The sequence below is a fragment of the Hirundo rustica genome, chromosome 7, assembly GCF_015227805.2.
Source record: "Hirundo rustica isolate bHirRus1 chromosome 7, bHirRus1.pri.v3, whole genome shotgun sequence".
In the NCBI taxonomy this organism is placed as follows: domain Eukaryota; kingdom Metazoa; phylum Chordata; class Aves; order Passeriformes; family Hirundinidae; genus Hirundo; species Hirundo rustica.
Window position 1 is genome coordinate 33,874,848 of NC_053456.1, and position 17,139 is coordinate 33,891,986.

General features: G+C 43.3%; 1 protein-coding gene across 1 annotated transcript in view; it reads left to right on the forward strand.

Moving 5' to 3' along the window:
• The first annotated feature begins 5,411 nt into the window (after nucleotides 1-5,411).
• CPS1 (carbamoyl-phosphate synthase 1) overlaps nucleotides 5,412-17,139 on the forward strand; it is a 92,655-nt gene continuing 80,927 nt past the window's right edge. The window contains exons 1-4 of the mRNA XM_040069433.2: nucleotides 5,412-5,511; nucleotides 6,245-6,389; nucleotides 12,668-12,777; nucleotides 16,669-16,813. Of these exons, the coding sequence (XP_039925367.1) occupies nucleotides 6,267-6,389; nucleotides 12,668-12,777; nucleotides 16,669-16,813 (378 nt within the window). The 5' untranslated portion in view covers nucleotides 5,412-5,511; nucleotides 6,245-6,266. The remainder of the gene's footprint in view (nucleotides 5,512-6,244; nucleotides 6,390-12,667; nucleotides 12,778-16,668; nucleotides 16,814-17,139) is intronic.

A 17,139-nucleotide genomic window follows, 5' to 3' on the forward strand; every position in this document is an offset into this window, starting at 1 on the left:
AGTTATTGTCAAGCATTTTCTAAATTTCCTTTACTCATCAAAAGGCTATCTTGATTTTTGCTTAAAGACAGAATTTGGAAAAGAAGGGAGGTGCCAAGTTAGGTAATTCAGAATTAGCAAGAAATTTGCTATTTTTTTAGAAAGCTCTTTCACATGGTGCTGGTTTGAGACTTTCAATGATGTTGTTACATTATTTTTCCTTACAAAATAAAGTCTTTATTAGCTTTTAAAACTATAATATGGGATGTTAATTGAAACTGTCACAGGGCCTGTCAAGTGATTGTGAACACTTTTGTATACTGAATTCCTGTGGGATTTGCTACCACCCCTGGATACTTTGGTTGTTTTGAGGCATGTTTCTTTCATTTTATGAAACTGAATAGGGCATGAGAGTCTGCTTTCCAGAGCAAAGTATTTACCTCACAGAACTGAATTGCTCTTAGCTGTCAGCTAGACTGAACTAATGTTTTTGAAGGAAAATGACACGGCATCTCGGTTTGATTCTGATGCTTTTTGGCATTTCAATTAAAATATCAAAATGAAACTCTTCTCTTACTGTGCTAACTGAAATTTGCTTTTAGGTTTGTGTTAAAAAAAAAAAAAACAAACAGAAGGATTTTTTTTTTTTTAATTTAAAAGAGGAAAAAATAGTATCTCTCTAAAAAAAAGGTTCTGTAGTTGTGAAAGTAACTACTTGCAGTACTTAATAAAATCAGATTTTGAGCAATTCAGTTTATAACATTTCTTTATACATTTTTGTTTGTTTGGACTCTCAAGAAAAAAGTGACCTTCAGTCAGAATTAAGGAGATGTTTTGGGTTACAGGTACTGTGTTTTCCATCCCTAACTATGAAGGTGTCCATGTTTTCTTCAGACTGGGCCTTTTTCAGCCAAAGACCATGAGGAGGACAGCCTGAATTTTGGAATTTTGTTTCTCAGGCCCTCACCAACTTGAAGATTGCATGTCCTGTTCAAAGCAGCTTGTGTTTTTGATAAATTTACATTGGCTGAGGGCTCAGGTTTGTGTGTTGTCCTTTACCTAGAGACACTAGTTTTCTGCAAGTGAGGACTGCAAGGTTGGGACTTAGGAACAAGGTTTAAATTGTGCTGTTAGAAAGAGGTTTCATATTGGATTTCATATGGATTATTGCCTTCTGCAGGAAATAATTAAGGTTTTATAGGATTCTTGCTATTTCTAGATGAGGGTCAGTCACAAACTGAACTTGTGTAGATTGGAGGGAGGCTTCTGTACTGTGAAGTGTGCTCGTGGGAAACCAGGACTCATGGAGCGTGCTGGGCTGGAGAGTCACAACATCACGGGGCTGGGAGACTGTTACTCCTGCAGAGAAGCTGTGGAAGGAAGCAAAAAGCCCAATCTCAGGGGTAGAAAGGACTTGGGACTGAAAAGGACTGAGCACTTTGTATCTCAGGAAGGCACTGAGCTGGACAGAAAACAAGCTGCAAGCAAGGCTACCATGGGCAGCTAGGAGCAGTCCATTTTTAGTTACTGTTCTGGCCTTGTCACTTGGAATTGTTTCCATCTAAAAAAAAAATCATCTGAGTTTATATTGACTCATTCCTGGCACACTCATGTGAGTTAGTAAGGTTGAATCAAAAAGCAGCACCTGAGTTTGAAGGTCTGCTAAGAACCTCTCCCATTAAAATTTCAAATACTCTTTTCTCGAGACCGCTTCTAAAATAAACTCTGTGGAAAAAAACCCCATGTTCTGGCTGTGGCTTAAACAACAGAATTTAGGAGAGCTGAGGGGTAAGACTTGTACTTGGTTCTTACTCCTTTCAGTTTGTCTCTATATACACAAGTGAAGATCATCCTTAGTTTTGAAATTCTCACCTTGTGTTGCTTTGCCATTTTCTAAACATTGTAGGGTTTTCTTGAAATGCTTTATTTGATCTGAGATTGGATCAAAGCAGCTTTCTCTCCTGCAGCAATCTAAGAGGACTGGGTGGTGGAGGATGTCTGGATGCTGTTACTTCATTTGCATGTGAACAAGAGAACTTTGTTTATTCCCCCCCTACATACTGAAAATAAGTAAGTTATTGTCTCTGAGGTGATGTGGTTTGATCAAAAATTGCTACCTAGTTCTGCAGTGATCTCTCTTGATAAACTACACCTGATTAGCAAATACATGGGAAATCTCAATATTTTTCTGGTGCTTTCAAACCTCTTCATTGTAAGTTCCTTGGGGACCAAGTGGAGCTTGCCTTGAAATGGAAGAGAGGGTTTCAAAATCACTTTGAGGGAATTTGTGTGAGCTGTAGAGGTGGAGGAGAATATTTGTCTTCTTCCCAGTGGTGGCAGAGAACCGCAGTTTTGCTGGAACTATTTTCAGCTCTTCTGCTTTTCCAGTCAATATTTTTCAAGTGTAATTTAGTGGAGACAAGACAGGATGTTCAGAAATCAGGCACAGCCTGACATATGGCAGGAGAGAATCCCAAAAGTGTCTGAAGGACATACAGAGGGATAAAGCTTTTCTCTGATCTCACCCATAAGAAATAGAGTCCAATCAGTTCCTGTGGGCTGCTTGTTGCACTTGTCCCCATCCAGGGGAGACTCATGCCACTGAGCTGAAGGCAATTACTTGGGACTTGCACTGATGTGAATCTGGCCCAGCAGGCTCACATATTGGCCCTGATCTCTTGCCTCTCAAGCAAGATTGGAACTATTTTGTGCTTTTTACATAAAACTTGAAAATGAAAAATCCTGTATAGCTTGGTTGCTTAAAGCAGAGCTTCCCAGCTGTGACAAATGCCTTTAGGTGCTTACATTTGGGGCACCACTTCGGGGGCATCTAAGCAGGGCCCCATCTGCTCTGAGCATTTCTCTTCTTAAGTTCAAGCACTTTTGTTTTAAACCTCTGAAAATGTAGGTACTTAGCATTCTTTGAATCTCTTGTCCCTGGGGATTTGCAAAGCCACAGACCACTGATTTTGTTTCATTTTTACAGTCCAGTGGGGTTGTGTGATGAATTTTGTTTCTGGGGTTTTCCACTTGTAAATAGTAACAAAAAGTTCCTCATTTTACTGAGCATTTTGCTCTTCTTCCTCCAGTCCCTCTCTCTGTACAATAGTGTAGCTGCATATGAAGCAAAAGGCACTCTGCCTTTCTGTAAGTATTCAAGACATGGTAAGGAACCCAGAATTGCAATTTCCCACCTTTCTCCCCCAGTACTTGAACTGTTCTTGTGTGAGTGAATCTTCCGCCATTCCTGATTTCTCTGACAGACATCTTTCCTCCAGAGGCCCTGCCCAAACTTTCTTTCTGCAGGGGTGCTACAATTGGAAGTCATGTATTGGCTGGCAGCAGTGTGGTTGCATTTTCATAAAACCATGTAGCTCTGCTCTTTTTTCCACTATTCTATGGTTGGCTTCTTTTTCCTTATTGATTCCATCTCCTAGTGATTCTGTCTTTTCTGGTCTTTATGTTAAGCGAAGAGCATACTTAAAATCTGTCCAAACCACAGAAGGCTTGTTTGTGTGTTTACAGGTTTTTCAGAGCTGAGGCTTCTTCAGGGAATACATTATATATTTTCTGGCCTTAAGGTGTCAATAGTTTGTGACCTTTTTTTAGCATGTTTGCAGTGAGACAAATAGCTTGGATGTTTTCTCCTGGTTCTGGCAGAGGAAAATTCCTTCATCATGAGGGAGGCTTTAAGATTCTTACACTGGAGGTATAACCTTCCTAACCTCAGAAGGTCTGAGGTGGGCTTCATCAATTTTGATAATAAAACATGCATGAAAATAGGGAAGACAGCAGGGTCAGATATAGAACAGGAGTCTGGAACATCCATCTGTAGGTGATAAAGAAAACTGGTTTTTTGCCTGTGGTTCACCCATATAGCATTTAATCCTTAACATACAACTGTCTGTATGTGCACAGCAGATCCCTGACACACTGAACACACTGGCTATGTGGTTATGCAGCTGTTTGCACCTGCAAGATGCCACTCTGCCAAAAGGCATGATCCATTTTTTCCTTGTGTCCTGTGTTTGTGAATGGCCTCATGGTGGAAGGAAGGGGTGAGTTTTTATGTGGATCCATCAGCTTCATAGTGCAGCCTCACTGCAACTCCTGTGGTAGAAGAGAGAAGTTAGGAATTAGCAGTTAGGGTGCTGAAACTGCCAGTATCGTTGGATTCTGGTTCAAACGTGTATCCCAGGGCCCAAAGTCACTCCCTGATGTTGGCAGAGAGTAAAATGGAGTGTGGAATTTCCTGTTCAGTACAGCCATAACAAATTACCTTCCAAATGCTGTGTATTAGACTCATGGCAGTTTAAAGCTAACAAAATGTGAAATGTGACTTTGGAAGAAAGCTGTCTCCTGAGCTGCATGTGTGAGCTCACATGTATTTGTATATTAAAATGACCTTTCTTGTTCAAGGTATGGATTTTTGCAGTCCAGTCACTTATAAGCATGGCTTTGGCTTCTGGATCCCTACTGACTAGAGCCAAGCAAATGGAGGAAGAGCTAACAAAAACATTTTCCAGTCCCCTGTATTTATTTGTTTTTGTTTGCAAAAAGCAAAATCTGTGTCTCTCAAGCTCCTTCAATGAATCAGAATGATTGTCAGATATCTTCTTGTAGGAAAAATGATTATGAGCTAAACCCCAGTGAAGTTATCAGGAAATATTGTTGGCTTGGTTCTCCCAGCTCTGCACACCTTGTAAAGCCCATGTTGGAGCAGTGAGCTTTTCTACACCCAGTCTGTCTTCTACCCTATCCCTGTCTATCTCTTTCAGTCATCTGGATTTGGGCCTTTTCTATGTGTTCCTCATTCAAATATCCAAAAAGCTTTTCATGTCATGCAGGGTACCCAAGCCCTCTGCCCTCTCTTCTCTCATCATCTCTTATGATGTTCATGACTGTTCAACCTGGCAAATACATAATAAGCTGCACGGGAAATATTTTTATGTGGTGGTGTCAATTTAGACAAATCTCAAACCACTGTGTAAAAAGAAGTCATGACTGTTACTGCCACTGATTAAGTCACCTAAATCCTTTACAGCAGAACGTGTCCAGCTGCACAAAAAATCTGTGTGTATATTGCTTTGAGCCAATTAAAACTTTGATTCCCTGGGTTTCAAAAGATACCTCTTCTTTTTAGTTCTTGGAGAATAATAAATGGGCATACTTCTCCCCCAGCTTTTGTCTTAATGAGGCATTTTCTTCTCTGGATAATGAGGAGTATTATTCTTTATGAAGAGTGTAGTGTTACAGGCAAAATATTATAGTCACAAAGATCTGTAGTTAGGGAATAAAATGTGGAAAAATTCACCTTATTTCATGTGTTGACCATTGAAATATTACCAAAAGATGTTCTTCTTTTGCAGCCATTTATTTTTTGCTGTTGAAAAATTGAAAAATTTTGTTTTTCATTTATTTGAGGACAGACAGCACTTTGGAACCTGTGCTAGTGCATGCTGTCCAAACACAGAATAAAGATTTCATCTTTCCATGGAGCTTGGTCTTCCTGCTTCACATCCTTTAGTATAGGTATGCTTGTAGCAGCCACAGGCTTTCCTACCAGCGAGCATGCTCAAACCCCATGTTGGAGAGCTCTCAAAGCCACACTGTGAACAGCCTGGCCCCTGTGCTGTTCAGAACCATAAAACGGTTTGGGTTGGAAGGGGATGTTGAAGATCATCCAGTTCCACCCCCTGCCACAGGCAGGGACACCTTCCACTAGGCCACATTGCTCCAAGCCCTGTCCAGTGTGGCCTGTAACACTTCCAGGGATGGGGCAGTCACAGCTTCTCTGGGCACCCTGTGCCAGGGCCTTGGCGCCCTCACAGGGAAGAATTCCTTCCTAATATTTAATCCAAAGCCACTGTCTTGCAGCTGGAGCCCACTGCCCCTCATCCTGCCACTGCATGCTCTTGTATTCTCAGGGTGATTTCTCTTTCAGGCTTTGCTGTCTTCCAGATGATATCTGGCCTGTGTTAAAACCCCTGTGAGAGTGCTCAGAGACCAGCCTGAGGAGAAGTGTTGCAAGGGTGCCTAAGCAAGCCACCCCTGTGAGGAGGGGTGGGAGGAGGTGGGGCTGCACCTGGGGCTTTTAATGGCAGAATAAATGGGGAGGTGGAGTGCAGTGCTGTACAGTCAGTTCAGTGCGCCTGCTGTGCCTCTCTTCTCTCTCCCTGTCATCTACAGGAGTATACTGTCACCAAATCTTGAAGAAATACGTACAAGCAGATTTTTGTTTTATCTTTTGTTCTTTAAACTTTAGTTACCCGTCGGCAGCTTTCAAGATGACGAGAATTTTGACAGCTTGCAAAGTGGCGAAGACTTTGAAAGGCAGATTGAAGTTTTGCAATGTGTCTGCTGATCACTGGAGTTTCTCAAGGACAGGTACCAGACTGTTGAGCATTAAGGTAATAGTGACTGAATACTGTTGTTTAATAGATGTGTTTGACAGGCAGAGATAACTTGCTGCAGATAACAGGGCTTACCTGGAGACATGAACCAGAGGAAATTTGTCTGAACCCTAGAGAAGGCAGTTGCTTGTCTAAATGGTTTTATTAGCTAAGCAAACATACTTTTTGTCTAGTCTGGAATGGAAGTTATAGGGTAAATTACTCCTAAAGGTGGAAGTTCAGGGTTTCAGTTAATTATTATATGGTATTTTCTTTAGAGACACCTCACCCTTCTATAGGACTGATAGCTAACGGAACAGATCTTTTAGTCCGTATGAGAATGAATTGGCTGAATATTTAAAATCATGCATCACTTGAGGCATGCAATTAATCCCGTTGAATCCATACAGAATCCATTTTCAGTATATTAGAAACTATACTGGCTCTGAGATTAATTGGAGAGGTAGACAACTTTTGTGAATGCATCAGTGTCTCAGCTCTTGATTTACTGGGGCTGGACCACTCAGTTGATTTCCCCAGCTTTCTAGTGCTCTTTATTACAGGAGCTGGAGTAAACGGGTGAAATGGGGCTTTCTGTGGGACTTCTGTAGCACTGAAGTGCTGTGGCATCTGTCAGCATGCACTTTTGCAGCGGTGTTGTGTTGAATGAACAGTGCAATAGAATTAGCAGCCGGAGCAGTGGTGTTTCAGAGAGTGGTAGGGAAGAGCATTGAGAGGCTTGGACTGCAGGTGCTGCCTTGCCTGGCAGGGTGGTCTAGAGGGCTGAGCAGTATCATTTCTGTCCACTGAGGGCTAGGGTGGGTTTCTCTAACCAGTCCCACAGCCACTCATTTTTCAGCAGTTCTCTGAGCTCCTTGCAATAGACCCCTTACTTGAGAGGACAAAGGGGGAATGGATTCAAACTGACAGAGAATGATTACATTTGATATTAGCAAAACATTCTTTACTGTGAAGGTGGTGAGGTACTAGAAACAGGCTGCCCAGAGAAGCTGAGGCTGCCACATCCCTGGAGGTGTTCAAGGCCGGGTTGGACAGGCTCTGAGCATCCTTCCAGTGGAAGATGTCTCTGCTCATGGCAAGGGATTGGAACACTGTGATCTTTAAGGTCCCTTCCAACCCAAACTATTCTATGATTCTGTGAGACTATGATACTTTTAAAACAAACATTCCTCTGCAGAGGAATTTAAGATGAAGCAAGAAGTGTTCCTGTTTATTTGCCTTCCTTCGGCATGTGAGTTCCCCGTTTCTTTGCATCTGAGTGTGGAAGTTAAGTCTAGTTGTGAGGCAAGTGACCAAACAGTGGCCCTGTGGCTGGGTTTGGTGTTCCAACCAGCATTAGAGGTAAAGGGTATTTATGAGAAATTTGAGGAAAGACTGAAATGCAACATAATTAAAGTCATGACCCCAAGCATGCTAGAATTCAATAAATGTTTGGACAATACTCTCAGACAAATGGTGGGATTCTTGGGGTTGTCCTGTGCAGGAACAGGAATTGGATGAAATTGATGAGCCTTGTGGATCCTTTCCAACTCAGGACATTCTATGATCCATGATGCTGTGTGTGGATTAATGGCAGTATTAGGTAATGGCCTCATTCTTCCATTATTGCAGGCTGAAATGAGCATTTAGTTGCCTTTAATTGCGTTTTCTCGCTGGGCTATTTTAGGAAGCATAACAAAATGCAATGAAAACAGCTAACCTATATAGAAGTTAAGTATCAGACAGCATGAGGAAGAGGTGGTAGTTTTAGAAGACTGCCTAATAATGCTTCTCTCAAGTCTATATTCTGTCCAGTTAAACCCATGCTGTGTGGGGAAACACCATTGTAGGTGAGTAGCATTAGATGTGGGGACTCATGGGTCCATATTTCTCTATTACATCTCCCCCTTCCATTCTGAGGAAGAGATAGGCATCCATGAGTGAAGGAGGGGCAGAGAGCAGAGAGTACCTCTCAGGGCTCTCAGTAGGGGTGTTCAGCATCCCTGGTTTCAGGTTAATCAAGACTGTTAAAAATCCGGGGGTAGGCAGAGAGACTGCGGTTTGAAGCTCTTGTTTAATGCTCTTCTGAGGCCAATGTAATTAAATGGGCATGTAAAGGTAGTAGGAGCAATAAATAGGTGGCTTGTAACAGTATAGCTGGCTCAGTAAGGAGAGGTTTGGGAGAGCTATAAAAACCACCAGGAATGAGCTAAAAATGTAGTCAGATGCGAGAGGGAGATGAGAATTTTGTAGAGTGCTGGCTTTAGAAGCTGTTTCAGATTACTGTGAAAGGACTCTTCAAATGTATTTGAGGGAGGTGGAAAGAAATGGGACAGTGAGTGCAGGGAGAGTGGAGAGATGGGTGAGGAAGTTAAAGGTGAGTCACAAGGTATTCCTTCCCTAGTTTTGGAGGTGAAGAGGATCTAAAATGGGGCCCGTTCCCATAGAGATGGGGAAACTTAGTGAACTGCTCCTGGTGAGGGGCAGAAAGGGGTGCTCATTGACTTGTGCCAGGTGCTTCATCTGGCTTGGTTCACTCTTTTGAGTTTTGTGATGGACAAATATTTGTGGCACTGCTGTGAACAGCCTTGAGAAGAGTTCACATTGTAGGAGCTGTGACTTTTCTACCACGGTACCTGTGTTGCTTTTCTTTGGGTTTGTCTTGGATGATAAAGGAATTAACCCAGTGTTTCTCCCCAAAAAATATCCTAAGTGTGAAGCTTCTTTGGTGTATCCCAATACACTCACCTTAACTAATTCTTTTTTCTTGCCCTTCTCTCAGTGTTAGCCAGAAACAAATGTGCCAGAGCAAAATCAGATAGATATAGGCGTATGTACACAGGGTAGGCAAAGAAAGTCTTGATTGTTAGCCATGTCCAGATAGACTTCCAGCCTGTTAAGGCATAGTACACACAAGACGAGTAAGAATTAGTTTGATTTTTCTGTCAAAGAGAAAGCTACTACTTTGTTACTAGCTATTTGGTCTCGGAAGAGTGAAATGTAGCTCAGACCTGGCACCAGCTTTTTATTGTAGAAGGAATCTTGGAGCTTTTGGATTCTTCTCTGCTTCTGATATGTCACCTGTTCTGTAGCCAGCCAGATGTGAGCCAAGGAATGTGGCAAGAGACTGTTGTGTTGTGTGGAATTGTACTGTAGATCTTTTGAGATTTTGCAGATCTTTATAATCCACTTTTTAAATGGGAAGGGCTGCTACAGCAGGGAACTAACTGGAATTAATTTCATCTGCTTTCTTACTTTCTTACTGGGTTTAGGTTTATTTTTTTCTTTTAACTTCTTAAGTGCTTTCTTTACTTGATGTGTGAAGTGCTTAGTGAAGTGGGACCTGAACCAGCTGACTTTTCAAGCTGCTTTAAGAAAATAGACAAAATCTGTCAACACATCAACAGCATGACCCTTTCTGTTAGCCATCTTCATCCTCAAAGCTCTTGGAGAGTATTGCAGCCTCTCTAGAGCACAGGGCCCTCTGCTAAAGGTGAAGCTACTGATGTGTAGGAAGAAGAAATCAGATTGCAAGTGGCATATCTTATGTTGGGGGTGTGTGGCAGAAACAGTTTAGTTGAGATTACAACAGAGATTTATCTGAGGCTGTGTGGGGATGCTTTTGGGAAAGGTGAAGACAAAAGGACCTCATGGAAGCTCTGGGGTGTTGTTTATTTCTTGCTTGTTCTTTTTTTTGAAAGTAAATCTTTCTCCCACCTGATCCCTGATTGAGCCAAGAGGCTTTCTTTATAGCCTGTAAATCACTTTTCACCTTAAAAACAAAACTGAAAAAACAAGGTAGGCTGGGAGCTTAGGGATATGGTAACACCTCCACTGGAAATGTAAGCAAGAATAATTGCTTTGAGAATGCTCAGTGAACCAACCACTTAATTAAGAGTAATAAATCAAGGAAGGGAGGAAACATTTGAGCATCTATCCCCTGCTATAGCTAAACTTGCAGGCAGGTTATGGCTGCTCAGAGACATTTTTCTGCATTACTTGAGCACTGTGTAGGGGCTCTAATAGTATAATGAGGACTTCTGTTCAACAGAAATGATTTCTGTGCTGTCTGGTATAGAAAGGAGGTGGGTGTGGTGGGAGGAAGGCCATGCAGATCCCTGTCAAGTGAGGTGACAAGTGTCAAGTGAGGGTGAGGCTCTGAAGCTCACAGTGATTACTCTGGGGTTTGGCTTTCGGCACTTGAACGATCTTAAATTTTCTGGTCATTCCACTGTTTTGGACTTTGTTTCCTGAAGGATTCTGCCAGGGTTGGTGGCAGTCAGGACCACAGTTCAGGCAATTGCCCCAGCATGTGCCCCGTGGTGGGACATGAAGTGGAGTTGCTGTTTGTGTGGACTCCAGTCTGTGGCTTGCTGGGGGAAGGGATCCAGCCTTTAACACCAAGACTGGGAGAAACTGTACCCAGCAGTCAGTGTCCCAATGTGGGCAGAGTACGTTGGGCTTTCACCAGGCTTTAGAAAGGGCAGAGGTCCTGTCCAAACTGCAGTTGGAGGCACCCACACCGCCTCTGTGCTGTGCTTTGAGTGTCTGGCAGTTCTTTGCAGTGAAAGGCACGAGGGAGCCCACCAGCTAAAACCTGCCATTTTAATTTGGACTAAACCTTGAGGATTTAGCCACAAAAAAATCTGTTTATAACTGGGGAGGGAGGAAATTTTGGTGTTGCTGACAAAACTGTCCGACGGTGTGGGAAGGTTCCAAAACTTAGGGCTAAATCTGTGGAGAATGACTGGGTGTTTGACATTATTGAGGAAAACATGGCCAGGCTAAAAGCATCCCAGATGCACAGAATTCAATTACTTGGCAGTGCAGTTTGATTTTTAGTGTATTTTGCAGTACATTAGTAATTGATCTGTGTGGTATTTGTAACTACAGAGGGGCTCTAAATGAATGTTTGTCATGATGGTTACAAAATATTCAATACTGAGAATGAAATTTTCCTTGCTGTGATTGTTCATCTGATTTACAACTAATGGAAAGTAGCTCTCCAGCTCCTTTCTGCAGCAAATTGATTTTGATTTTTCTTTTAAAAATCCCAGTAAGAGGAATAGTTCTGTAAAAGAAACCAATATGAAGCTAAATCGTGGTGAGAGCTGCTTCCTGTGGACATATGTGGCACATTTCCTGTGGCACAGACCACGGGGATTTTTGCACTGTTGGTCACTCTGCCTGTGCCTAGGAGACAGCTGTGCTTGCCTTCCAGAAGTGGAGGTTTTTCAGGGTCATGAAAGTTCATCGTCCAGATTCTTTTAAACCTAGGATTTCATTGGCAAATCTGTTTACAACTTTGCTTACTCTACCTCTGCATGTCACCAGTGATCCTGCTGTCAGAGGGAATCTCCCAATTCATTCTGTCATTTCTGCTGTGCATGTAGTCATTGTTTATTTATTAGAAGGTAGAGTTCTCTGGTGGTTTCCCATGCAGTCCCTGGACAGGGTAAGAAAGGTTTTGTTTCCAAGTGGGGCCAAAGAGTGTGGTACATTAGTCTTATATCTGCAGAGACCCAGTTGTGACAATGAATTTCTTAAGGACTTCTGTAAAACTCACTCTGTCCCATTGCTGTAAAATAGTGATGAAGCCTCTAAGGGATCCCACAGTTAATGTGGGACTCAGTTCTGCTAGACACTCTCTGGAAGTGGTAGGGTTTCCTCTAGGCTGTTTCATAGCTGCTTCTTCCAGGACAATTTATGCCTATCCCTGAGGTAACTGAGACCATGGGCATCCATCTGATGCATGAGTTCCTCTGGTCTGGTGTCCTACAGCAGAAGAGACTGGTAATTCGAATTTTGCTGTCTGACACCAGTTCAGCTAAATACACACTTATTTTTAGTGGCATTGCTGTGTGGTTGCACCAGAAGTTAAGCACCTATCAAGGTCAGAGCTGGATGAGAGCCAGCAGAGTCAGCAGCAGGCCTTGAGCAAACATTGAGGAGGCAAGTGATCCTTTTCCTACAGGATTCCGATGTTGGTAAATCCAAGATGTCATATGTGGAAAAAATGCACTAAGGGATAGGGAAGGGTAATCCCACAGTAACAGCAGCACATGCTCTGCTTGCAGTGAGGTTTGCCAGCTCATTAGGATAACAATGTTTCCTAAGTGTTAGAAAGAAAAATGGCTTCAGACTGGTAAAAGGGTTGGTGTCTTGGCAGCTGGGAGTGGGAGAAGGGCAGGAACACTCACAGTGTTAGGCATGCAAGGCGGCTATCCTAGGTGTCACCTGTATAAACATCAAGCCTTTTCTCCTGTGCTCGAGTCTCTTCATGTGCCTTTCTCCAGGTGCAGACAGCAAACTTGGTGCTGGAAGATGGGATGAAGATGAAAGGCTATTCTTTTGGCTATCCGTCCTCCGCAGCAGGGGAAGTCGTTTTCAACACGGGGCTCACTGGGTAAGGCAGCAGCAAATGGCATATAAGCATCAATACTTCTTTGGAAGCTTGTTGAAGTGTGAAAGCTGCTTTTTCTAAGCTCCTAGGGTCCCGATCCAAGCAGGTAGTTTTCTATATAAGGCTACATTATAGTCCAGGGGTACAGAGAGAGAGAAAATTGATGAAGGTGTCTCAGGCAGACCTGTTGTACCAAACATTTGTAGTGATAAGCACCTTTAGACACTAGTCTAATGATGATAATGAGATACATAGGGTTCTGATCACTTCCCACTGAATTGCTGAGTCAGAGCAGAGAAGCTGTCTGTTCCCCCTCCAGTGCCCAGATCAGCTATAGAGGTTTGAGGCATCTGTAGCCTTCTTGGTAATGGTACTTCCAAGTGCAAAATTTTTAAACCCCGAGGGGGGTCACCTTTTATGACCTGTCTCTTTTGTAACTTGTTGGCTTGTACCACAGGTGAGGATGCTTTTCATCCTGTGACCTTTCCAGCTAAAGGGCAGGATCAGATTCATGCCTAACCTAGCAGGATTCTCTGTCCTCTTGAGTGGTAGAAGCCCTTGGCTGGCTTAGGTTGGTGCATGGCTGCTGGTGCTTTTGCTGGACTGCTTGAGCAGAGGGAATCTGGCCAGAGGAATGCAGCTTTTGGTAAGGGCAGGGACATGTCCTTGAGGAGATAAGACATCTCTGAAGTGGTTGATGCTTGAGCTTCTTCTGCAGCTGCTCATAGCTGTTTTTGCTCATCTGCCCTGTGTTCCCCAAATTCTGCTCTCCTTTGGAGATCTCAGTATTCACAGGATGAGTTTTTAAATTATATCATCGGTGAAAATGTTAAATTGCTGCTGAGGGGAATCAGCTTGCAGTTTTGCATTAGGAGACAATTATTTAAGCATTTCAACAGCACTAATTACTGGCTGTGTTAATATACCTGCCAAGAAGCCACTGTTTAATATAGATCAGAATGATGGAGGGCACCAGAGTTCTCTTCTCATTTATAGATTATGGGCCATAAATCTTGGCATATCACAAAAGTCAAGGAGGACCTGAAGGATTAATTTCCTCTCCACCTGTTACTGTGACAGTAGAAGTTGTGTTTGTTCATTGTCTAATCATTTGGAGAGAATGCTGTGGCTGAGATCTCTTCTGTGCTAGGGAGCATATGGGCATGGAGAAAACATACAAAATGTAAGGTGGTATCTTCAGAGCCCCCTACACAGAACATGACCTGATTGATTTGGAGAAATAGAAGACAAGAATTTGCAGCATTGTTGCAGAACATAAGTGACAGATTTCCTACCAGTCCTGGAGCTGCTGTCCATTGAAAGGAAGCCTGTAGCTATACCTCCTGCTTCTGATCTGCTTCAGAGCTCAGGATCTGTGTATCCAGAGGAGCCCAGCTGTCCCTTCTCCCTGACACAGCAAGGGGCTGTGCCAGGGTGAAGGAGGTGCCCAGGCTGCTGGGGCACGAGCACTTTGTTATGATAGGGGGCCAGAGGTTTGTGCAGGGGTGCTGGAAAGCCTCAGACCCGCTTTCTGTGGAGTGGGTGTTTCTAGGTGCTGAGTGGGGCCAGCATGGGATCTGTCCTGGGGTGATTAATAGGCTGCTCTGCAGTGTCTCCTCATCTGGACTCCCACATTCTGATTCATGTTACAGAAATGGGAAGTAAAGCACTTTATGTGCATACAGCTCTCAGGCTTGAAGTAGCTGAAGCTTGCTGAAATATTGACATATTACTCTGGAATAAAAGGCTGAGAGCACTCCTTTGGGGGTGAAATGTTGAATTTTTGATAGGAAAGCACAAGGATTAACTTTTCAGAAGCATTTGCTGAAAAAAACATACTGTTGCAGCCATCTGTTTGGTAAAGGAACAAAAAGAAGAGATTTCCAATTAACAAAGAAGAGGTACAACCCATAAAATGTCCCACGTTTGAAATGGCTCCATAAAGGTGTTTACCTCTAATAAATGTGTTTCCCATGATATTCTAGCGAGAGAATGAGTTGACAGGAGTTTACTGAAATCAGGCAGACCTTTGGGCAGGCACAGCAAGGATTAGACCTTGCAGCACGTTTGGAGCTGGTGTTTCCATCTGCTCCCCTGTGCTCCACACACCATTGTTCCTGCTTAAAGGGTATTGTCCGAGCTCTGCACACCTCACCCAGACCCAGCGGCTCTCTGTCCTTGTTTCCTGATTACAAATGACATGCAAAGATTAATCACATTAGCTTTGTCAGTGACAAGGAGTCTTTTGGAGGCACAACCAATTAGCTTGGAAGGGGAGAACAATGCCAGGCCTGCACGGGCCGAGTGCCTGGTACCACTGCAGTTGTGGGATCACACTGCACTTTGTGTGATTGCCTACCTGCAGCAGCAAATATAGATTTGAACATCAGGAGAGGCTTAGCTGAAAATATTTCCTGACTATTGTTTATTCGACCTGTCATTTCTCGGAGCTGGCTGGCGTGCTGCGTTGTCTGTATCTGCCGACAACCAGTCCCGCTTTTGGGAAGAGCGTCCCAATGTTTGACAATTAATCTTCCCGCAGTAAGTCTAGTGTTCCATAAAAATGTCTTTTGTGACTTGCTGATATGTGGTAGATGGCTGGAGTTGCCAATTAGCATTGTTTAAACAATAATGATAATAATAAATTATATTCTGTATAGGGCTGATTCATCCTGAAGTGTCTTTATGCGTTTGGCTCAATATTCATGGGGATAACTTTCATCTGTTGCTAAATTGCAGCTGGTTTGGGGTTGAAATTGGAATTGTTTGAGGGATATTTGCAACAGTGTTCTACAGTGTAAGGGAGAAAGTGACAGAGAGTCTGTTAATTTGAAGCTGGAGAATAGGAGCATATAGACCATATTTACCTTGTCCCCCTGTATGTGGTTGAAGGTGATGCTGGATCCAGGTCCAGAGATGATACTTTGTGGAATCCTAGGTTTGGTCCTCTGCTGCAGAAGAATGTTTGAATGTGCTTTTAGATCTGTCCTTGCTGAGAAGGGCATTCAGGCAGGTGCTAAACAAGCTGCCAGGCTTCTGCCTGGGCTAAACACAGGACATGCTCTGGGCCTTGTGACCAGGGCTGGAATGCTGAATCCCAAAGCATTGGCTTCAACTTCCCTTCTTCATGGCTGCACAAACTAGCTTCCAAGCACTTAAGAGTAATGTCAGGTGAAATGAATGGTGTTCTGTGGGTGGGAACGTGAAGATTGCCTAGAAGAGACACCAGGCCTCTGCTGGGAGAAACTACACAAGCGGGACCATGGCAGGGTTTGTTCAGAGAGCAGCTGGGAGAGAAGGACCCAGAGCAGTGATGAGGAATCCCAAGGACTTGTCTATGTCCTCCCCCAATAGAGCAGTTACAGTCCTGAACATCCCAAGATGTGCAAGCTCCAGAGTGTGGAAGGGACAAAGCCTGGGCAAACAGCTCTGTTGTCTGCTGGCTTTTCACTTGGAGCCTTCTGATGCCTCTGAGAGGGAAAGCTCTTACAGCAGGTGGAGGGCAGGGCACAGCAAGGGCAGAGAACTGCCCAGGGGTGTGCCCAGGGAGAGGCCAGGCCAAGCTATACGGAGATCTCCCTGCCCTTTCTGTACTTGTTTCTCATGTTAAATCATAGGACTCTGAGTTTGTTGATAGCTTCTGTGCTTTTCTTAAATGAAACATGAGAAGCCAAAGTCTTTCCTTGTTCTCCATGTCAAATGTTTATCCACAAATGGCAAAGTCAGGGCATATTCACAGATGTGTTTGCTTTCATTCTGAGCATATCTTCACGTGAATACCATTTCTGGTTTTTTGTCATATGGGAATTCAGACCTGTCTTGTTTTCACTGGGTATTTTGTTTTCCTTTTGACTCCAGAACAATGTACTTTTCTTCTACTGTTTCCTCACCTAGATACACCGAAGCCTTGACAGATCCCAGCTACAAAGGACAGATTCTTACCCTGGCTAACCCCATAGTTGGGAATGGTGGAGTGCCTGACACGGCTGCTTTGGATGAAATGGGCCTCAGGAGATTTCTGGAGTCTGATGGGGTCAAGGTAATAGTGGGAGAAGCAGTGCCGATCAAAGAGTTGTGGCCAGCAGTCTGAGTGTGTAGGAGTTTACCGGCTCCCTCGGAGAAGGAATCAGTGATACTCAACATTTCTTTTTCTTCTTCTGGATATTGTCCTTTGTAGGAATGGTGGCAAAAATTACTCCATTTGATTTCTGTACTAAGCCATGTGCCTTCTGGAAATATCTGTTCTGAAGCAAAATGTCTGTTTTATACACTAACTCCACTGAAAAATGGAGCTGACTTTTGAAATGAAACGTTACTTAAAAGTGAAAAGTTTTCTTATTAAAAAACCCCATCAAAATAGAACAT